A 23478-nucleotide genomic window follows, 5' to 3' on the forward strand; every position below is an offset into this window, starting at 1 on the left:
AGAATATGAGACATGATTAGTGGCCAAGTTGATATATTAGATCAGTACACATTACCCTCCCCCCATTTGTACATGACATGAAAGTTTTTCTGCACGTGTAATACTTTTTGATTTTGGCGTTGGTCCTTGGTTTGTAAAAACAAGAGATCTGACAAAACCTTATTGCTGATGAAATGCAAAGTCCACTGTACAAAAACAAAACAAAACCCCCCCAAACAAAACCAGTCAAACGAAAACAGATGCACTACACCATCTCTTTTCTTTAAAACTTTATAAATAGCTGTAACCTAAAACATTTTAACATATAAATTATGTAACTGATGCACAAAAGCACTGATGAGGGAATGTACAGTAAACAGTAACAAATCACTTCAACACAGTTTCTCCATCCATGCCCTGAAGCAGCTCACTGAAACGGGTGCAGCATCTTTTCACGGGCCAGGCACGTCAAGCAATGCTCTGTAATGTTTTAGTTAACGGAGACACCTGTATTTACAAATCTTCATCATCAAAGGTCTCCGTGCACTGCAGCATCACGGTCTCGTAGTCAAACTGAAGAGCCTCTTCCTGGAAAACACAAGCAGGGTAATGGGGGAGATAGAAGCTGATTGTGGTCATTAGAAAACCTGGTGATCTGGCACCTGCATACTTCAGCAAAGGGACAGTGAGCACTCCCTCTCTTTTCAGTCAGCCACTGACACATGCCAGCAGAAGTGTGTTGGCAGTCTGAAGACAGTCTCTCTGTTTCAACCAATTGCTAAGGAAGTAGGGGTCAGTCCTGGTCCAGCTGATATCATTTAGAGATTTCACTGAGTGCAATGGGCACATGGTTGCCTCTTAGGTCCTTAATCTGCGACGGACTGAGTACATCCCACAAGATATTGTGGGCAAGATTCACAAAGGGACATAGGTGTTACAATGCTCGGGGTCACACTGCCAAGCGCTTAACTACCTAGGCAATCACTGGAACAACATTGTGATCCAAAAGCCCTCTTAGGTGCCTAGGCACTTATACACTGAATGGGGAGAGACAGGCACCTAAGAATGCGATTGACAAAGCTAGCATGCAAGCTACCTAAGCTAGCCAATGGGAGACACCGACCAGAGGGATAAATCCTAAGCCCCATCCCTCTCTTGAAGATTGGTGTCTAAGTCTAGGCTATGCGGAGCTCTGCTAGTGATCCACAAACTGGGGAAGTTAGACACTAGGTGCAGGACCTGAAACAAAACAAGGTGGGGTGGAAGGAGGAACTGCTCCCTTGCAATCTTCATTTTAGTGGATAGGGTACTCACCTGGGATGTGGAAGACCCCCACTTCATGTACCACCTCTGCCTGAAGAGAGAAGGGATTTGTATAGGGATCTGCCACATAGCAGGAGACTGCCCTGACCACTAGCCTATGAATAGTCGGAGGTGGGTCTCCCTCAAGCTCTCCTGCTGAAGTTGTTCCACTTTGTTACAATGCAATATTTACATATTGATTGGGCTAGAGAAAGATGGCTCCATAGCCAAGTCGTTATGACAATCCCGTGCAATGTGGCAATCCCTGTTCAAATCCCTTCTTCCCTCAGAAGGGGGAACTTGAACTGGGGGGGACAGACGACTCACAGAGCCTGGTTAAGTACTCTATCCACAAAGATATAACAGTGGTTGATGCCCTCCTCTCCTCCCCCACCCCGCCACCTGTTTTGTGTGAACTCACCTGAGGCCCCAATCTGGTAGGTGTGCTCAGAGGCTGCTTTCCAGATTGGGTCCCTGCAGGCAACTTAGGCAGCCAAAAGTCCATCTTTCCCGGGTTGTGAATGTGATGTTGCACTCTATATGATTTCATGAAAATATGCTAATGCTGTAAATATAATGTAACTGGAATATGCTTCATGCAAAAGGTCTCTTGTAAGGTATCATTAAAAAGCTTATCTACTGAGTGTGGTCATCCTATTTGTGTAAATGTATCACTCTTGTATCTGAAACTAGAAATATGAAATATAACTCTGAGGTCCTATTGTAGTTATGCAAAGTGTGAGCCATTAATGGTGGTTTGGAATCTTGATGGCTCCCATTAACCAGGACAATTGACTGTAGATGTCTCTGTTTTACTTGCAACTCTTCCTGTATACATATATGCTGGCAAGTGGGTAATGAAGTCTTACAGTGACATGTGATCATGCCACCTGCACTGGAATCCATCTTTAACCTGGTGTTTTTCCATTGAGAAGGAGGGGTGAGAAGCCAGAGAGGGACAAAGGATTCCCGCCTTATGCAAAAGATATATAAGTGGGTGGAACAGACCCAAAAGGGCTGCAGTCATGAAAATCCCCTACCTACCACCTGAGCTGGAACAAGGGCTGTAGCAGGAGAAAGGATTGTGCCCAGACTAGGAAGGCATCCTGTCTGTGAAAGAAACTTATTGAAACATCTCTGAGGGTGAGATTTTATCTATATTCAGTTTTACTACTGTACTAGGCTTAGACTTGTGTGTTTTATTTTATTTTGCTTGGTAATTCACTTTGTTCTGTCTGTCATTACTTGGAACCACTTAAATCCTACTTTCTGTTTTTAATAAAATCACTTTTTACTTATTAATTAACCCAGAGTATGTATTAATACCCGGGGGGGGGGGGGGCAAATAGCTGTGCATATCTCTCTATCAGTGTTATAGAGGGTGAACAATTTATGAATTTACCCTGTATAACCTTTATACAGAGTAAAACGGATTTATTTGGGGTTTGAACCCCATTGGGAGTTGGGCATCTGAGTATTGAAGACAAGAACACTTCTTAAGTTGCTTTCAGTTACGTCTGCAGCTTTGGGGCACATGATTCAGACCCTGGATCTGTGTTGGAGCAGACTGGTGTGTCTGGCTCAACAAGACAGGGTGCTGGAGTCCCAAGCTGGCAGGGAAAGCAGGGGCAGAAGTAGTCTTGGCATACCAGTTGGCAGCCCCAAGGGGGTTTCTGTGATCCAACCTGTCACAGTGAATTCCCCTGGTGCTTGGCTGTCCAGACACCATGGTGAGGCAGCTGTGCTCGGGCAGTAGCCTGGTGCCTAGTATGAGGCTGCAGTGTGCATGTCCAGAGTAAAAACGTAGGCGCCTACAGGAATAGACAGCAGCTGAGCGAGGTTCTGTGGATCGCAGTGGTGCCTAAAAGTGGGACTAAGGCACCTAGCTCTGTGGATCCCACTGACTTCAGTAGCTCAGGATCAGGACCTACTTCCCTTAACTCAAGAGATGGATGAGTCCCTCTCCTGGACAGACTTAAGGAGAGTGAGTGCCTCTTGGGAGGTCAGTGAAGCAGAGGTGAAAAAGCTGGTGGTCTTTTGACATATGTCTACACTGCAATGTGAGCCCAGGGTCTGTGGGACTCAAGCCCACAGGCTTGGTGTTTGTAAGCCTGGTACTGAGTGTCCATAGTGACTACTGACTGTAGGTTTAGAATAGCTGCACCTGGATCTCATACCTGTGCACACATGACCACACTGCAATATTCAGACCCAAGTCAAACCAGCCCATCTCAGGCTTCTTAGCACCCTCCCCAGCTGTAGCCACTCGAGCTTCTTCTTCATGGTGCACTGTGGGAAAACATGACTGTCCTTCCCATGGCACTTTACAGGAAGTTGTCATGGCCTGCCAACTCATTGAGCCAAGCCGTCTTTTGGGTCTGCACCCACCCCGAACCCCAGAAACTGGAGCCAGCAACATGAAGGCATCAGCATTTGAAGAACGTGTCCTGCTTGGGCTTTCACCTGGTTCAGGAAACAGGCACAGCATCCATGAGACAGTAGTGGACAGTTTGGTCGTGTTTTCTGAACAACCGAAGGCACCTGTCGGAGGATATGGACAATGCAGACATGGCAGACTCACATTGGCTGAGGCTGCACGTGACTCTGATACTCCCTCAGTAGACTGACATTTTCAGAGCAGGACCACAAGCACAGACTGCTAAGAGCACATTGTCATGTGGACCTGGGATGACCAGCAATGGCTACAAAACTTTTGCATGAAGAAAGTTACATTTCTGGAGCAAGTGAACAGCTTGTCCTGATCCTCCAGTGTCATGACACATGCATGAAGGTGACCATGCTGGTCCAGAAGTGGGTTGTTATAACCATATAGACGCTGACTACCCCAGATTGCTACAAGTCCATGGCTAACCAGGTTGGTGTTGGGAAGTCAACTGAGACTAAAGTGGTGGCAGAGGTTTCTGAGGCAATCAGGCAGGTGGTAGGCATAAACAATGTCCCTGAAGTAACTGCTGGTTTTGAGAGAATGGGGTTTCCAAACTGTGCTGGGGCCTTTGAAGGGACTTCTTTGCCTTCCTCAAAAAGCACACGAGTACATAAACACAAAGGGTACTACTCCATTGTTATGCAAGTCCTTGTAGACCACAGAGGCTGATTTATGAACACCAATGTGGGCTGCACGGAAAAGTTGATGATGCTAGGGTCTTCCCTGGGAGTCTGTCTTCATGGACAGACCAGGATACTATTGCCATCAAATGACATTGTCCTATGGAGTATTTGTCCCCACTGTTATTGCAGGGGATTCCACGTACCACCTTTTGCTTTGGCTTATGAAACTGTATCCTGATCTCAAAGGCCTTGGCAAAAGAAGGTTTAATTACACTCTCAGTAATTGCAGAATGGTGGTTGAATGTGCTTGGCAGACTGAAATCCCGCCAGCGCTGTTTACAGTGGCATCAATGCTGTCTGCATTACTGTGCCTTTCTGTGCTCTTCACAATCTCTGTGAATCCAAAGGTGAGCCATTTGCCACTGAGTGGACCTATGACAGTAATGGATTGCTGAACTGGTACACTCAGCCAGAAGGTGCGCCTGTCACAGCTGCAGCAGGATGCACCCGGGCAATAGAAATCAGGGATGCTGTGTGAGCCCACATTATGGACTTGCCTGGACCAATGGAAGAGGGAGACTAGTACATTTATTGTTATGTATAACAATTTGTACATAAATGAAGTATGGATGCTGTATGCTATGAATGGCCGTGTGTGTGATTGTCATGAATTGTTAATTGTGGAGGAGATGACTACTTATACAACATGGGTGGGGGACGGAGGCTTGTGTGGCATAAACTGTGGATTTTCTTTATGGATTGATCTGAATATATATAGCGAGAAATTGTGCTTGAACACAACTTCTCAGCTATGTCTTATCATGTCTTGTCTTTATTCTTTGAAATACACATTATATGATGTGATGCAGTGATGGAAATACAAGTTAAAATAAAATAAGTGTTTGTTTGTGAACTTGGCAGTATTACCAAAAAACAATATTGTCAGGCAGGCTAGCTGCCATTAAAACACCAGTAATAAACCAACATCAAAACCGGTGATAAAATAAAGTGCATAACTCAAACATGGAACAGTGCAAACAATTACATTCCCTACTTCTGTGTGTCCCCAGCTGCCCATTCTCCTTTCCCTTTCTAGCTTGTTTAGTGTGCACTTGATGCCACTGCAGTAGTGTGGAGGACTGCTGGGGGTACATTTGTCCTGCCCAACTAGAATTCAGTCCTGGTTGCATGGGCCACCCAACCATGGTATTTTCTAATGTATTCCTGGTCTGCACGACATGGTACCATGGAGGGCACTAAGGACATAGTGTGGATGGGGCAGGAGCCTGAAGTCTTGCGGCCATTGGCGCAAGCAGCCTCTCAAACATGTCTTTCTGCTGCACTCTATCTTCCTCCCTCAAGGGCCGTTCTTGCGCCACAAACTGTGCTGGAAGTCTCTCCTCATGTGCTGCAATTCTCTCCTTGTGCTCTGCAACCTGTTGGTGTCTTTCCATCTGCCGTGAATCCTTTTCCCTTTGGTATTGGTCCTGATGGCTGGCTCTGTCGAGGATGTCCACCGTAAGTTCATCACGGAAATGCTTCCTCTTTCGCCACTCATGACTGTTCAAAATCCCAGGCGCTTGCTAGACTGTGGCTGGGCTGCAGAGGTGGAAGGGCCTGAAAGCAGACATCAAACAGCACACTATCGTCTCGGTATTTCAAAAAAGCTTCGGTGCTTCCTCAGAAAAAGTGTCTGTGAAATATCAAGGCCAAAATTAATCCCTTTGTAAAACTCAGCTCCAATATATTCTCAGCAGAATGCTTTGGTTCCCCAGAAACTCCCTAGACACAACTCAGTTAAACAGAGTGAAAAGGGCACACACACAATTGTGAGGTATGTTTAAAAAATGCAGATGACTGTAGCTTGGGGTTTTGTCAGTGCTTTCAGGCTTTCCACATTCTGCAGGACTTAACAATCCTGCAGGGTCCTGAATGGCAAAGAGACATTCTAGTCCAGGGGTTCTCAAACTTCATTGCATCATGACCCCATTCTGACAACAAAATTTACTACACGATCCCAGGAGGGGGGATCGAGCCCGCCCGAGCCTCACCGTCCCAGGGCCAAAGACGAAGCTCAAGGGCTTCAGCCCTAGGCAGGGGGCCTGTAACCTGAGCCCCACCACCCAGAGCTGATGCCCTTGGGCTTGGGCTTTGGCAGTGGGGCTTGGGCTTTGGCTTTGGCCCTGGGCCCCAGCAAGTCTAAGCCAGCCCTGGCGACCCCATTAAAATGGACTTGCGACCCACTTTGGGGGTCCCAACCCAGAGTTTGAGAACTGCTTATCTAGTCCATGCCACTGGTGGCAAGTCAGCTGTGTATGCCACAGATTTTCAAACTTATGGTGACTGAGCAACAAATCTATGAGTGGTGTGAGCTGGTGTCCTAAAAAGGTGGGCCTGGAAAATATGCTCTTTTCCTATCTGGCGTTCCTACTACAGGAAAAGTTTGCAGCTATCACCATCAGAGATTGGGTCACAATTCATGGGGGGGAATCAACAGGATGCTAATTTAGCACCCACATGGATTACTGCCTTCTTATTGCTTACAATACAGCCTATTCTAATTACATCGACCCATGGACTACATGGAAGCCCACACAATAATACAAACTCTCATAAAACTGCACAGACAGCCCCCCCCCCTCCCTGGCAATTTCTTGACTACATACAATCTCCTGCCGTCTTTTGGCCACTGATTTCATCACCCATGCACTACATTTCCCTATACATTTTACTGGTTACAGGCGGCTCACTATGCTGTGTTGTGACTGATTTGTACAGTGTGATGTACTAAAAGGGAAAGCAATAGACGGTTCTTACTTTTAACATCCCAGCACATCTCTGTAAGAATGTGTGAGAAACTAGTACAAATTTAATCTTAAATGCTTGTTTAACTATGGTTTGCGCTTTCCGATATCCATTCTGAATTCACCATGTGGTGGTGAATTACATCTTGATGCCAAGATGCAGGTGTGCATTTTGCCATTAGTGGACACATACAGCTACCCACAACTTGTACTGGGTCATAAGCCAGAAACCCCTCCTATTGGCATATTAACAACAAACATGGAGCCAAACACTTACCAGGCTCTGGGGTTACAGTCTGTCTCTTCTGCTTCTGCTGCCAGTTCCACAGCAGGCTGCTCCTACGGGGGGGGCGCCGGGTGTCATCAAACAGCTCCTCTGAGTATGGACCCAGAATGTGCTGTGTTTGCTCTGGAGGCAAAACCTCTTTGGGGACTGGTATGAGCACCAGTCACTTGATCCAGCGTCTGCTGGCTCCCCTCCAGTGTTATACTAGATTTGGGGGGGTCACAAGGCTGCCATCCCAGCTGACCAGGCTATCGTGAACTGCTGGGGGCTCAGTATCCAGCACCCAAAGTCCTCGTTAAAGAGACAGGATGATGGGGAGTTCCCAGAGGTGTGCATTCTCATCCCTGGCTTTCCGGTAGTCACTCGTCAGCCGTTTAATCTGCTCCCTTCACGGTCACCAGTCCGCTGAATCCCAGCACTGTCTGCTTATTTCTTGGAATACACGGTCATTTCTGGGATTCTTACTGGAGTGGAACATCTTGCTCGCCTCACACCACAGATCTACCAGAAGCTGACAGTGGGCCTATGACCAGGTAGCAGTGCGCTTGACAAGGACTTCTGTTCAGTGGCCATAGCTTATGCAGGAGATGGTTCACTCTCTTAGTACTTCAGCAATCAGAATAAAATGGAAGGGTTAAATGCTGAGCAGCTGAACTTGAACCAGGGGACTGCGTCTGCTTCCTGGGAGTTGATTGGCTAGTCTTGGGATAGAAAGGCTAGGAACAAGGGATTGTGGGACAGCGTTGGCAGACTCTCAGGATGAGTTTGGCAGATCGGGGCCCGAACTGCATCCATGCTGCCAAATGATGCAATTGGATGGGACTCGGGCCCATCTTAGGGCATGGATGCTGAGGACTTGCTGGCCCGGAGTCAGACACATTTCTGTGCAGACAGAAGGGAGGTATGGCTTGAGCCTGAGTTTACATTACATCTAGACACACCCATAGTTCATCTAGTCCCTCCTACCGCACCAGTGCAAGATTCTGTAGACTGCGGGGAGGAGGGGGAAGTTAACCTTTTTAAAGGCACCTTAGTGATTTAGGAGCTTAAGTCCTATTTTCAAAAGTGACTTAAGCACTTCTGTTTCTAAGTCCCATTTACTTTCAGTGTGACTTAGGCTCCTAAGGGCTAGATGTTCAAACATACTTATGCACCTAGATAGCTTTCAAGTGAATTTACAAAAGCACCTAAGCAGGTTAGGGACCTAACACCCACTGACTTTAACTTAACACAGTTTTGAAAATTCTACCCTAGATCTAAAAATGTTTTATCTTATCTGCAGTTGAGCAACTCTTACAACAAGGCCTCAAACCAGCAGCCCTGGACAAGTTATATAATTGCATAACTGATCTCCCTGTTAAAAATATTTCCCTTCCATGTAATCTAAACATTCCCATTCTCAGTTTTAGGCCTCCCCTTCTGCACTCTGTTGTACACAGTTCTTTCCATTCTTCTGCATGGTTCGCTCACAAGTATTTTTTCAGGTGGGGTGCCTTCGCCGCACTGAGAACCCGATCAGAAACTTGTCCAGAGCAGCTGCATTTGATATATGTATAAATAGTCACAGTCATAAATTTGTACATTCTTTGAGGGGTCGAAGCAGCACTAATTAGTTTGTACTGACCAGCTATAAAACCCATCAGCTGATCAGTATTGTTCTTGTGCCACAGTTACAGGGAAAGGTGACCAGGGGCTGTATTTTATTATTCAGTCAGCTACACATTGTGGATCCTGATTACAGTTATATCTGCTACCTCACCTTTGTCACATGCATGAACCTTAAGGACACTAGCTCATCCGTCCTGAGTGTTTTATGCCATCAGCATTGCCCAATTTCCTGAGCTAACGGAGTGCCTGCAGGAGCCACTGTACCAGGGGCAGGGTGGAGAGTCTGTGGCTACTGGGATGTGGAGCAGCATCGCTGCTCTCAAACCAAAAATCTTGCAGGTTGTATTCTGCCTTGTAGTATTATTCCCTAGGTGTACTGTTATCTACATTAAATCAGATGCCATGGCTAATTTGCCTGTTTATATTCATTATTATGTGATTTCTCCTTGGCTTCCCTCCTAATTATCTGTTAACTGACAACCTGGTATTCCTGAGGAATGAAAGTGCACAGCACGTTGGTTTTATCTTGAGGGCTGTGCCAGCTGAATTATGAACAACCTCAGTCAACTGCCTACAGGTTAATCCATAGCTTCCTCTGATGCTACAAATCTTTTTGTCTTTCACACTCCAGCTCCATTTCTTATTCCCACTGCTTGTCTCTTCATGACCTAAATGTCTCACCACCCCTTCGCATCCTCCCCAGTCTGGGTGCAGTGAGATAGACTCATGACAAAAATCACTCACACTCTAATAGCATTGTTTTGAAGAAAGGAAAGGGAGAGCACATTGTGACTACCTGATACAGACAGACATAAACGCTATGCTTCTTTACCCTCCCACAAGCTACAGCCAATAAAGAAAATATGTATTTTGGTTGCAGCTATTTCTTCTTTCCCCTCCTTCCTCATCTTTTATATCATGGATGATCAAGTGACAGAAATTAGGAAGCAGAAGTAGCAGCAACTATCAGAGAGGCACAGCTGACGTTGAGCAAACAGGATTTACTTAGGGACTCCCTTGGGTCCCCACATCCCATGCAAGTTCTGCAGCTCAGGGGCTGACCCAATCTCCCCGTCTAGTAGTGGGATAAAAGGGGGAGGAAACAACCTGCAATCTGAATGACTTTCTGTCCACTGGGCCAGCCAACTCCAGTGATATCAGTAAAGTTATTCAAGAGTTAAATTTGGCCCCCATGTCTTTTGTAGCATCTAAAATAAAACAACTGAACCTTGCCCCCTAAATGGTGAGTTTATTAATCTTTGGATGGAAGGAATTAAAAAAATAATGAAGCCTAAGATTCCAGTTTGGATGATCCTGAGGAATATGAGCAAAGGCACATCAAATGGAAATCCCAATCTGTTATTCAGAGGAATACGCTGCCTCATCTATAACACTTTGGCAAGGCCTACCTGGGGAAACTGTGTGTTAGCAAAGAAAAGACCCTTTAAGAAACCAGTGATCTGCAAGTAGAGCCGGTGGTTATCCTCTGGATTTTCTGAGGTGCAGCCTGCGAACATTGAGCTGAAAATGGAAACAGAAATTATATTTAATTTCCAGTCTCCTGTCTCTTCCTGCTCGCTTCTTTTCCTTTTTATTTATTTACAAACCTTAATAATTATTTTCAGGATTAATAAAATGAAAGCAAACAACTGAACAACGGGGATATCATTACACAATAAATTATACAAATATAGAAATGTGATACAAGAAACAATTATCAAAGCAAAGAAATTCAGAGATACATGGCAGACGTGATAATATTGTTCCAGGAGAAAAATGTATGCTAATTATAATGCAAAGTAACAGTCATATTTATCTGGCAGCCTGCATGTTTTATAGCATCACCTTGTTCAAATTAAGGCCTTTTATTTTTTATGTTACATTTTGAGTGAATGAGACAGCTTTATGTCGTCACACAAGTTGACTGAGAATATCAACTAGCAACAGCCATTCTGTGGCCATATGCTGGGCAACTTCCCCGGCAGGCTCTGCCAATCTTGAACCTGACTTCCAGCCTTGCATCTTCTCCTGAGCTCCCAGAGAACTCTGCCAATGCACATAGTAAATCTTTTTTATTCTGGGCCTGAGTTGCTTGAAACCACAGGCTGACAAAAAAAGACCCAATTGTCCTAAAGTAAGAGCTGGCTAGGGACATGTGCAGATTGGGCACTAACTCTGTGTGCCTGAATGCTTCCCCTCATTTTTTAAAAAACAATCACTTGTTGTTTAACTGGTACACATTTCATTTAGTTTTATTATATATTTGAGTGTGTTTTGGTTAATCTAAAAGGATTTATTCTCATTTACATTGCTCAAGCAGTGTGATGTGTAGTTTTAGTTTAAGAGCAAATCACACCTCACATGTTAAAGGACCTTCTAAACTTCTGGACAATTATTTTCCTAAACTTACAACTTGCAAGGAGAGAAAATCCCACCCAAGACACAACCTGCAGCGAAAGTACTTCAGAGCTGAGCCATCACATGGATTTTCTATTAAGAAACACAATCCTTGCCCTTGCTAGGGGTACTGGCTGAGATCAAGATGATGACATGTCCTCTCTTGACGGACTACACACAGCCCTTGCACAGGGAAGGACTTGATGTAATAGATCTTTCCTTTCTCTGATGTTACTATTCAGGTCAAACAAACTACATTTCTGCTCTGTAAGATATTTGTTATTGCATTCAAATATTAAAAAAAGGTGAAGGAGACTATGTCTAAAAAGCAGGGCTGTCAAGCGATTAAAAAAATTGTGATTAATTGCACTGTTAAACAATAATAGAGTACCATTTATTAAAATATTTTTGGATGTTTTCTACATTTTCAAATATATTGATTTCAATTACAACACAGAATACAAAGTGTACAGTGCTTACTTTATATTTATTTTGATTACAAGTATTTGCACTGTAAAAAAACAACAGAAATAGTATTTTTCAATTCACCTAATACAAGTACTGTAGTGCAATCGCTTTATTGTGAAAGTTGAACTTACAAATGTAGAATTAAGTACAAAAAACTACATTCAAAAATAAAACAATGTAAAATTTTAGAGCCTGCAAGTCCACTCAGTTCTACTTCTTGTTCAGCCAATCGCTCAGACAAACAAGTTTGTTTACATTTGCAGGAAATAATGCTGCCCACTTCTTGTTTACAATGTCACCTGAAAGTGAGAACAGGCGTTCTCCTGGCACTGCTGTAGCCGGCCTCGCAAGATATTTATGTGCTAGATGCGCTAAAGAGTCATATGTCTCTTCATGCTTCAATCACCATTACAGAGGACATGCATCCATGCTGATGACAGGTTCTGCTCGATAACAATCCAAAACATTGTGGACCGACGCATGTTCATTTTCATTATCTGAGTCAGATGCCACCAGCAGAAGGTTGATTTTCTTGTTTGGTGGTTTGGGTTCTGTAGTTTCCGCATCGGAGTGTTGCTCTTTTAAGACTTCTGAAAGCATGCTCCAGACTTCGTCCCACTCAGATTTTGGAAGGCACTTCAGATTCTTAAACCTTGGGTCGAGTGCTGTAGCTATCTTTAGAAATCTCATATTGCTACCTTCTTTACGTTTTGTGAAATCTGCAGTGAAAGTGTTCTTAAAATGAACATGTGCTGGGTCATCATCCGAAACTGCTATAACATGAAATATATGGCAGAATGTAGGTAAAACAGAGCAGGGGACATACAATTCTCCCCCAAGGAGTTCAGTCACAAATTTAATAAACGCATTATTTTTTTAAAGAGCATTATCAGCATGGAAGCATGTCCTGTGGAATGGTGGCCGAAGCATGAAGGGGCATACGAATGTTTAGCATATCTAGCACATAAATACCTTGCAATGCCTGCTACAATGCCATGCGAAAGCCTGTTCTCACTTTCTGGTGACACTGTAAATAAGAAGAGGGCAGCATTATCTCCTGTAAATGTAAACAAACTTGTTTGTCTTAGCGATTGGCTGAACAAGAAGTAGGACTGAGTAGACTTGTAGGCTCTGAAGTTATACATTGCCTTGCTTTTGAGTGCAGTTATATAACAAAAAAAAATCTACAGTTGTGGGTTACACTTTCATGACAAAGATTGCACTACAGTACTTGTATGAGGTGAATTGAAAAATACTATTTCTTTTATCATTTTTACAGTGCAAATATTTGTAATAAAAATATACACTTTGATTTCAATTACAACACAGAATACAATATCTATGAAAATGTAAAAAAAATCAACTATTTAATAAATATCAATTAGTATTCTATTGTTTAATAGTGTGATTAATCACGATTAATTTTTTTAATCACGATTAATTTTTTTGAGTTAATCGTATGAGTTAACTGCGATTAATCGATAACCCTACTAAAAAGACTTTTTTTGTTCCACTGGAGGAGAACACAGTTCAAAATTAGCTAACTTATCCTTAGCTAATTGGGCATTCTTGAGATTAGCACAGAGGGTACTTTCCATTTTAATGTAAAATGTCTATTAATTGCAAGCTTACCAATTCTTACACCTTAACAAATGGTATGATCATGAGTAAGTTGCTGCAAGCAGTTGTCTTTAACAGACCTAAGGGAGGAGGACATAAATATGGAAGCTGCCTTATTAATGTGCATCAAAGGATGAGGATGCTGGCTAGCAGACTGGGTGTGTTTATAATTACCCTGGACTGGATGCTTGTTGAGTCTCATTTCTGTCAAGGAAGCCAGCAGCAACATCAAATGCATCTTCAAATAGTATCTACCAAAGAAAACATTTTAGATGTCAAAACTATCAGCCACTGCACAATGTTATCCAGTCTATGACAGTTTTGGATAATTAAGTCTTTAAAATCTAGGAAATCTTTCTTCCCTTTAGACAGGTGTGCTTATTTCCTAGACTGGACCAATAATATATTGTAAAGGCAGAAATAAATTACTTTCATTACTACACAATGGGGCAAAAGGTCCATCAGTTCCATCCAGACTGTTAGTTTCCAGGAACTGGATTTAGGCCCCTGGTTTACAAATACCTCAATGAAAAGCAGGGATTATACAAGTGCTTCCCAGTCTATTTTGCTAGCTGTTACTGATGTGCTCAGCCAAAGATCTCAGCTGTATCAGCCAGTGCCCACACAATCTCATTCAGCTGTGTGCTCCAGCTTCCAACGAAGCCTGGAGAGCTCCAAATTCCAACACTGCATTGTAGAATTCCATGAGCTCCTCCACCCACCCTGCTATGTTCATTGTTACTCCTGGTGTACATATAACCCTCCAATACCATTTTGTAAGTAGGCCGGTTACATAAATGGCCTAACTTCCTTCCAGTTGAGATGACTTATTGCTGCAATGCACTTATGCATTAAAGGTAAATACTACTAAAACACCACTAAAAAAAGTACCCAATCTTTCTTTGAGCAGCTGAGCACTCAAATAAACAGCATTTCAACAAATGTTTACAATCAATTACCTTCTGCTTATTCTCTTTAAAAAATTCCAGCCATCATGTGGTCACTGACTTCCCATCTCAGCTGAGACCCCCCCTCCATGCATTGGAGTTTCAGTTGCACAATTGGCAGTTTCAGTTGCACAATTGACTACACTGGAGTGGGGAAGCTGGTGTATGAAAGTTAAACCAGTTTTATTACCCACTGTTATAAAATGCTATTATAAAGAAAACCCTTACGATCTGGGAGCTGATCGTTGGGTCCAGCATAGCTGTGTTCTAAGCAGGATTTGTGAGGTGAAGGTAGGTGTATGTCATCTTTATCCTTATGCCCCCTGACAGATATGGCCATTTCCTGCAATATTTTTGGGATTAATTTTATGTATCATTATGGGCCAGGGATTGTATGTAATTCCATGGGGGAGGGTGACCACAGCCTTTCAAGAACTAAGAACAGTGGGGGTGATTAGGCAAATTCACTCAGGCTATAACACCTCTGGAGAAGTACCACCACCCAGAGAGGCCCACATAGACTGGTTCAGACTGGATTCTCCAGAGGCCAACAAAGGATGGACTTTTGGATATATAGCCTGAGTTTAAACTGACTCAGGGCCTGCTTTCTGACCCGGCAAATGGACAGGACCTTCTGTCCAAGGGCGTCCCCAATCCTTCCTGGGAATGGCTGGAAGGACTTTGGCCTACTGAGACCCCACAAGACTAGTAAGCTTGTAATATGCATATAGGAACTTTTGCTGAGGAAGAGATGCGTGGTAACTTATAACCTCTGTTTATAGCCTCTGAAGAGGCAAAGCACTGGTGATGGCCTGTTTTTAGTTAGTCTGGCTCGGTGGGAATAACACAGTGCAGGCAGGGAACTGTGCAGCGTGGAAAACCCCCAGTCAGGAGGGAGAGAGATGTGCGTCTTCACCCTAGAGAGGTGACGCCTGAGGAGCAGGGAGCCTACAGTGCGTGCATGGGCAGCGGGTATCACAGGCCAGGGCTAAGTCTTCCCAAACAGCCCGGTGTGGCCCTGCCCACACTCCACCCCCATACCGCCTCCGGCTTCCTGCTCTTCCCCCGTCTAGGGCTAGGGTGGCCTGCAGCTGGGGCCGATGTTCACGCTGCCTGGTGCTTCAGGGCTGAGACACCGGGGATGGGGCTCTGGGGCCACGCCGCCCACCCAGTTCTCCGGTGCTGGGGCTGCGCCGCCCGACTGGGACTCTGGGTGCCCGGGCGGCCCAGGGCTGGGGTGGAGGGCCCTGGGGCTACTGGTGGGGGAGAGGCGGGGCCTCAGGCAGAAGGGGCAGGGACTAGCCTCCCCCCAACGGTGGGTTCATGCGCCGCCCATGAGTGTATGCCATTGTTACACCACAGAGGGGGAATATGGGTGTAGCTGTCCTGAACTGTGATGCCCTGCTCCCTCTCTCATACGTTGGAGCAAACTTAACCATTACCTACAGACTCCTCACTTCAGTGCAGAACAGCAGTACTACTGGCATTAAAAGCCCAGTGTACTTGGGGATACCTTAACAAAACTGAAAAACTGGCAGCCACAGGAGAGCAAGGTTACGGATCTGCTAAGGAGTAAGAGAGAATTCAATGTAAACATTTACCGCCATGCCGTTAATGATATTCACTTGTGTATTATGCTGCTTATGGAAAGGTTTAATTAAAATAATGTGTTTCCCTTTAAGAGATGCACACTCAGTGTAGCTAGCAACTTTCCTGCAGTTTGGAACTTCTGAAGCAGGAAGCCTAGTAGTAATTGCCACCTACCTCCTCGGGCGTGGATACCAATGAACCACTGGCTTCCTGACTATTAGCTCTGCTGTTCCTCACACTGCCTTCAGTGCAGGCTGCCTTAGGATCTGGGAGTATATTTGGTCTCTGACTACAGTACTGCAAGACGCTGTCTCTCCTTTCCTCTGGCAGATTCTGCCATAGGTGGGAAACAGCTGTGGAGACCACAGGAAGAGTGACCTCTTCGGTGCACACAATCCCATTCTCAACCAGCAGGTCCACGGTCTGTTTATAAAAATACAGGTACCTGTAACAAGAGGAAGGGAGGCATCTCTTAAAAACAGTTTATGGTGGAGCAGCCTAATGGTTAGACCAGCAAGCGATTGGGAAATAAGTCTTAGATTCTATTCCAACCAATGCTGCTGACTCACAACAGGACTTTGTACAATTACTCTTGTTCATACAGGTGGGGCTGGAAGCACCACTTGTTATTAAGGTTGCCCAACGTTCACTATTATAAGACTCTGTTTTCAGCTGCTGCTTACTTTGCCAAACTTTAACTGGGCTGAAATTTTCCATGCTGGGTGTCTGCTTCAGGCTGAACTGTTTTGGAAAATTTCAGCCAAAACAATTCAGCTGTTTCTGAGAACAAGGCTAGGGAAAAATACATTGTTTTGGCCATGTTAAAAAATTCTGGCAACTTTTTCTTTGAAAGAGTCTAATGCTCTTGTTCTTTGGAGCAGGGATGTGAAATTTGGCAAGGTCTGGCCTTTGCCAGCTCCATGAAAATATGCCCAAATTTGGCAAAGTTATGAGTCTCAGTAGGGAATTAGATTTTAGCAGCTAAATTCCCTGAAGCTACCATCCACACTGGGCATGCTCCAGCTCAGGGTTGAGCAGGATTTTGGGGACTGGAGGTTGGTGGGACGGAGGGAAACTAGGATTTGCTGGGCAAGGAGACTACAGCTGGCTGGGCAAGGAGACTGGGAACTGGGGAAGAAAATGGAGGATAACGAGACGGGGAGCCAGTAGGCAATGGGGAGGGGAGACACTGAGATCAGAGGAGCAAGGGGGAGGCTGGGCTGGGCAACTGGGGCTGAGAACCAGTGAAGTGTAGGAAAGAAAGTAAGGAGAAGGGAGACAGATCTGACCAAGAGCCCGACAGTTGTGGGGAGACTGGCACTGGATGGTCAAAGAGATTGGAACAAGAAGTCAGGGCAGGGGAGATGACACTGAAACTGGGACGTCCAGTAGAGATAAGGAATGTGGATGGTGGGGGGAGTGGCTGGAGGCCAGAGTGGGGGAGAGAGAGAGCTTGGATGAGGAGCCAGCAGGGGTGAACTGGGGCTGAGGAGGAAATGAGAATGGGACTGAGAGGGGAAACCGGGATGGGGAGCATGGAGGAGTGATCCTAGGACTTGCTGGGCAAGGAGGCTAAGACAGGGATGAACAGCCTGAATAGCAGAGACTGGCTAGGAGAGAAGAATGGGACTGATATGAGAAGCCAGAGATCAGGAAGTGATAGGACTAAGATAAAAAACAGATTTGAGGGGAGAGGATCACACTTGGGGTGAATGGGCAGAAGAATCTGTGCCCAATAGAACTCGCTCAGCTCTGGAGCTTGGACTGGAACTCAAGATTCCTGAGTCACACCCATTCCTCTACTGACAGCAAACATCTGTGAAACCCACTAACAAAGCATGTCTCTCTCATCCCTCCTAGTGGTGGTTCACATAGAGGATAACAACCTACTACTGCTATAAGTTACTCTTTTAACTCAAGTGGCAGAAGCCTATGCAGTGGATGTAAAGGTTCCAACCCTGCTGATCACCCTTGTGGGTGTCAATATGATGCCACATGTTGGAATTTTTGTTTTTTCAGTTAGCTTTTATTAAAAATCTGGAAAATTACACATAAAATGTTTTTTAAAACATTATTAGGTTGTAAAGTTAAGCATTCAAAATTTAGGAAATGCCAGAATTATGGCTGTCTGTACAATCTTAACTCACCCCTTTTGTGCATATGCATTATGAAACATTTTTAATTACATGATCACAGCCTATTTTTTCCATAGGACCCTTTCTTTTTCAGTGCACAGGGTGGACATGTTCTGGGGATGAATCAGGACTGTATAATGAAGGAGACTGTTGTCTGTAGGACCATGCATCCTCTGTTGCAGAATTTGGAAGGCATGTAGTGAATGAGGCATAAGATTGCAGGAAGAGAAAGGATCGTTTCATGTTTAAAGCAGACGAATCCTGCTCTGGAAAATTAGATTCTATCCCTGCTTTTGCCACAGAGTTCCTATGTGATGCTAGGCAAGTCACCTAATCTGAACTTTTCACAAGTAGGCACCAATTGGGTGTTCCTCATTTTATGGGTGCCCAATTTGTTACCTGGGGTCTGATTTGCAGAAGTGTTGAGCACTCACAGATGTGACTGAAGTCAGTGGGAGCTGTGCTTAAAGTGCTATATAATGCTGAATAGCCTGAAAAATCAGGCACTATGTATCTCAAATTGGGCACCAAAAATTAGCAGATACTTTTGACCTTAATCTCTCTTTGCCTCAGTTACTTAGCTTTATAAAATGGGAGTATTCATCTCAAAAGGAGTTTTGAAAATAAATGTATTAATGTTTGTGAAGCACTCGGACAATATAGTGATGATTCCCATAGAAAAGCTCATGGGGAAATTTATAATTCTGTCTGCAAAGCAAGGTTTGAATAGTGCGCAGTAAATAGAGCTTAGGGACACACATTTGAACAAGGACAAAACAAAATACAGAACAGCTGCTCCTTAGCTGAGCACCATCCATCCTGTGCACTGAATGAGGCGGGCGTCCCATGGAATGTCATGTGAATAAAGACTATATCATAATGCAACAGTGAGACTGTGACTTGTGAAAGGCCACACAGGAAATCTGTGGTGAAGCTGAAAGTTGAATCCAATGCTCTTGAGTTTTAGTCCACTGCCTGAACCACACAACTGTCTTTCTTCCTACACAATCCTTCCTCTTCTTTAGGACCTCCATTTTGTCAATGTAAAATGGGGATAATAATACCCACCTCAAAAAGGAGCTGCAAAGCATAGGGCTCATCTACACTAGAATTATTTCTGATCAACCGTTCCTGATTCACTCCATGTTTGGACACTCCTATTCTGAAACAAGAGTGCCTTGTTAGTGTTCAGCATTATCCACTTTCAAAGTGGATTACCATAAACAGGGACAAGGCGCTCTTGTTCCAGAATAAGCCTGTCCGCACATGCAGTTAATCAAGAACAGCTATTGTGCTTTAAATTGACACGCTACCTTGATCCACAATTAACTTTCAAATATAAACCAAGCCCTAATTTAAGGTTTGTAAAGTGCTTAGAGCTCTCAGATCATGAAAGGCTCAAGTTCAAAGTAATATGAAGGACAGTGTATGCACCAGTCATTGCTATTAAGTTTTATCAGGCTTAAAATGATTCTTTGGAAGATGTTCCAATTAAACAGATTTCCTGATTCACCAGAGTGTATTGTATGAGAAAGCAATTCAAAGCTGTTCAATCTTTTAAAAACTGATATTTTGACAAACCAAGATAGTAAAGCTTGAGGGAAAAAAATCCACCAAAACCTAAGACCAGCAGTGTTCAATCACTCAACTGCCTAAGGTTGTTCCACTGTTCCTGGAGGTAGCAGTACTTATAGGGGCTTTATAATTTTGGGGTATTTTCACATAATTTGTTATGCTCATAGAAAATGCTGGTTTGCCAGCCTGGAGACTGATGGCTATAATAGCTCCCAAACAGATGTTCTTTAACCAAACCAAGAGGTACCAGTCTATAGATGAAAGGGAGTTCAGTTTCCACGTCCCTTCAATCCTTGCTGTTTTTGCTTAGACTGCCAATAAGATGGCCACTTAACAGGGTGGTTGTTTGGACACCTGTCTACTGGAATCTGAAATAACACCACCAAACTCACTTCATGTAGGCCCAGTGATGAGACATGACACGGTGATGAACTCGGTGTAGATGTCTAGATAGATTAGAGAGACATAAGCATCGAACAGCCACCTGTTGATAGCAACTTTCAGTGACTATTCACCTGAGCTGAATTTGAATGAGAGTTAAAGAAGGAAAAGACTATATATTATTATTATGTATTTGTATTGCAATAGTTATAAGAATCCAGTGGGCTAGGACCCATGTCTTTAGGTGACCAACACTTCTATGCCACCACCTGGCAGAACTGTGGTCAATGCATTGTAAACCCTGGGAGACTAGGCACCACTGGAAATGCCACCCATGGAAGACTCAATAAGCGGCAACCCTCATGACCTCTGACTGGCCAAGGCACACTGTTTAAGCATGAAGGAAGTTCCAGGAAGCCATTTGTGTAACAAGGCAGATTTGACCTTCTGCTGAGACAGCCCCTGCCTTGTTCTTGTGTCCTTGCCTTGTTCCTGGTCCCTGTTTCCTCGCCCTGTCCCAGCTCTGATCCTGCCTTGGACCCAGCTCTGCTCCTGTCTTCCTTGACTCCAGATACCCTGGTTCTGACTCTCGGCTCTGATTCCTGGCTCTGACCCTTGCGTGTATCCGGGTGGGGGATAAGTGCACTCTTCTGGACCTGAATTTTGAATATGTGATGATGCCATTTCACTGGCTAATGCCCCTGCAACCTTTCAACCTTTGTTAATGATGTGTTTAGAGACTTTCTGGACCAGTATGTAGTCATCTACCTCAGTGATATACTTGTCTTTTTCAGAAAACCATGAGCAGCACAAATGCCCTGTCAGGTATGTACTGAAGAGGCTGCGACAGCATAGCCTATATACAAAATTAGAGAAAGGTATCTTTGTCCAAACTGCCACTGAGTTTTTGGGGTACATCCTCTCCCCGGAAGGCATTAGGATGGACCCAAAAAAAGGTGGAAGCCATTTGCAACTGGGAAGTACCCTGGAATACTCAGGAGGTGCAGCCCTTCCTATGTTTTGCAAATTTTTATCAGAATTTTATCCCATATTTCTTGGGGCGAATAGCCTGCATGCCAGCCCGCCTCTGCAAAACCGCCAAACTTGTCTGGTCGCTCAAGGCCCACCTCTGAACAGCTCAAGACAACAAATAATGTGAAGTCCATGCTATATTGGATTCCAAATTGAAACAGGGCAGGCTATGGTAGCACAAAGACTGGGGAGGCTTCGACCACAAGGAGCAGTTCTGGGAATCTGCTAGTAATGTTCACACACCTGAACTTGTACAGAGCTTTCAAAAGGATCACTCAGACAAGCATAGGTGCTGACTTCTCCTCTGCCCCGTGGGTGATCAACCTCCTCCCGCCCCCCGCCCCTGCACCACCCTCACCCCACCACAATTCCATCCCCTTCTCCCAAGTCCCCGTCCCCATCCTGCCTCTTTACCACCTCCTCCCCCAAGCACGCTGTGTCCCCACTCCTCCCCCTCCCTCCCAGAAAGTCCTAAGCGCCACTAAACAGCTGTTAGGCGGCGGCTGGGAAACGCTGGCAGGGGGAGGAGCAGGGCCGCGGTGCGCTCAGGGGAGGAGCAGGTGAGGAGGGAGTGGGGGCAGCTTGGCTGACGATGGGTATGGATCACCCGCTAATTTTTCCCCATGGGTGCTCCAGCCCTGCCGCACCCACGGAGTCGGTGCCTATGCAGAGAAGCTTGGCCCAACAATGCCCCAGGAGCACCCCTAAAGGGTGGGGGGAGTGATACAAGGATCCAGTGAGCTAGAATACAGGTCTGGAGGGCACCCGATGACCAGTGCTTTCATGCCACCCCCCAGCAGCCATGGCAGAGCCATGACCAATGAGTTGTAAACCCTGGGAGACTAGGCACCACGGGAAGTGCCGCCTATGGAAACTCAATTGGCAGCACCCCCTGTAACATCTGATTGGTTCAGACACACTATTTAAGCATCCAGAAACCTGTCTGTGCAACAAGGTAGATCCCTGACCTGCTGCTGAGACAGACCCTGCCTTGTTCCTGCATCCTTGCCTTGTTCCTGGTCCCTGTTTCCTCGCCCTGTCCCAGCCTTGCTCCTGCCTTCGACTCAGATCTGCTCCTGCCTTCTCTGACTCCAGATACCCTGGTTCTGGTGCTCTGCTCTGATTCCTGGCTTTGACTATGGTTCGACCGTTGGCTCAGGCATCCAGCTTCTGACTCTGGTTCTGACCCTTGGTTCTGTTTCCCAGCTCCTGACTCCTGCTCCAATCGATTGGTGTGACTGTCCACACCCCGGTTCCTCACAATAATGACCGGAGGCCCCATCAAGGCCTAATTGTGCTAGGCACTGAAAACATATATATGTATGCATCCACACCCTCAATGAGACAGTCTTTGCATCAAAAACATTAGTCTAAATCAGGGGTTCTCAAACTGTGGGTCGGGACCCCAAAGTGGGTTGCGACCCCATTTTAATGCGGTCACCAAGGCTGGTGTTGGGCCTGGGCCCCAGCAAGTCTGAAGCCCAAGCCCCACTGCTCAGTGCTAGGGTAACATGCCCCCCATTCAGGGCAGAAGCCCTCGGGCTTCAGCTTTGCCCTCCCCCGCCCCGCTGCCCCGGGCGGGCTCGGTCTTCAGTCCCCTGTCCTGGGGTCATGTAGTAATTTTTGCTGTTAGAAGGCGATCACGGTACAATGAAGTTTGAGAACCGCTGGTCTAGATAGATGAGGTAGGTGAATGGTGGGCAGGGAGACAGAAGCACAGAGAAGTGACTCGCCCATGGTCACACAGCTGAACAGTGGCAGAATTAGGAATATAATCCAGGTCTTCTGATTCCCAGTACAGGTCCCTAGCCACTTAATCACATTGCCTCTGCTCAAACAACCAAGGACATGGAACCATCCAGACCCCCTTATAATACTGTAATATGTTTCAAGTGTTTTTTTTATTTTATATGCACAATTTATACAGGGATATTTGAGCCGAAGCACTTACAAGTAGCTGCTGCTGGGGTTCAAATGCCACGGAAGCCAGCTGTATAGTACTGTTCTGTGCCTCCGTTTCCTACCTACCCTTTGCCTATTATTGTGTGATTTAAGTGGAAGGAACTATGTCCCTCACTATACCTTTGTCTAGTGCCTAACAGAATGGAGTCCTGATCTTGATTGGTAAGGAATGGCTGGTGTAACTCCTTATGAGCGGATGAACTAGGATCAGGCGGCTGTGTTAAAAACCTAAATGTGAATCATGGACCTCCAATCTCTTTAGAGGCTGGCAAGAATTGATAACATTTTGGAGGGGATAGTACTTTGTGCTGCTATCAGCCCCG

General features: G+C 45.2%; 1 protein-coding gene across 4 annotated transcripts in view; it reads right to left on the minus strand.

Annotated features, from left to right (window-relative positions):
* Nucleotides 1-256: 256 nt before the first annotated feature.
* STRA8 (stimulated by retinoic acid 8) overlaps nucleotides 257-23478 on the minus strand; it is a 31196-nt gene continuing 7974 nt past the window's right edge. For all 4 annotated transcript variants that reach the window (XM_065561495.1, XM_024099658.3, XM_024099659.3 and 1 more), the window contains 4 exons: nucleotides 16245-16515; nucleotides 13708-13784; nucleotides 10458-10569; nucleotides 257-567 (listed from right to left, as the gene is read on the minus strand). In XM_065561495.1, the coding sequence (XP_065417567.1) occupies nucleotides 493-567; nucleotides 10458-10569; nucleotides 13708-13784; nucleotides 16245-16515 (535 nt within the window). In that variant the 3' untranslated portion in view covers nucleotides 257-492. The remainder of the gene's footprint in view (nucleotides 568-10457; nucleotides 10570-13707; nucleotides 13785-16244; nucleotides 16516-23478) is intronic.

Source organism: Chrysemys picta, chromosome 1, assembly GCF_011386835.1.
Source record: "Chrysemys picta bellii isolate R12L10 chromosome 1, ASM1138683v2, whole genome shotgun sequence".
Taxonomy (NCBI): Eukaryota; Metazoa; Chordata; order Testudines; family Emydidae; genus Chrysemys; species Chrysemys picta.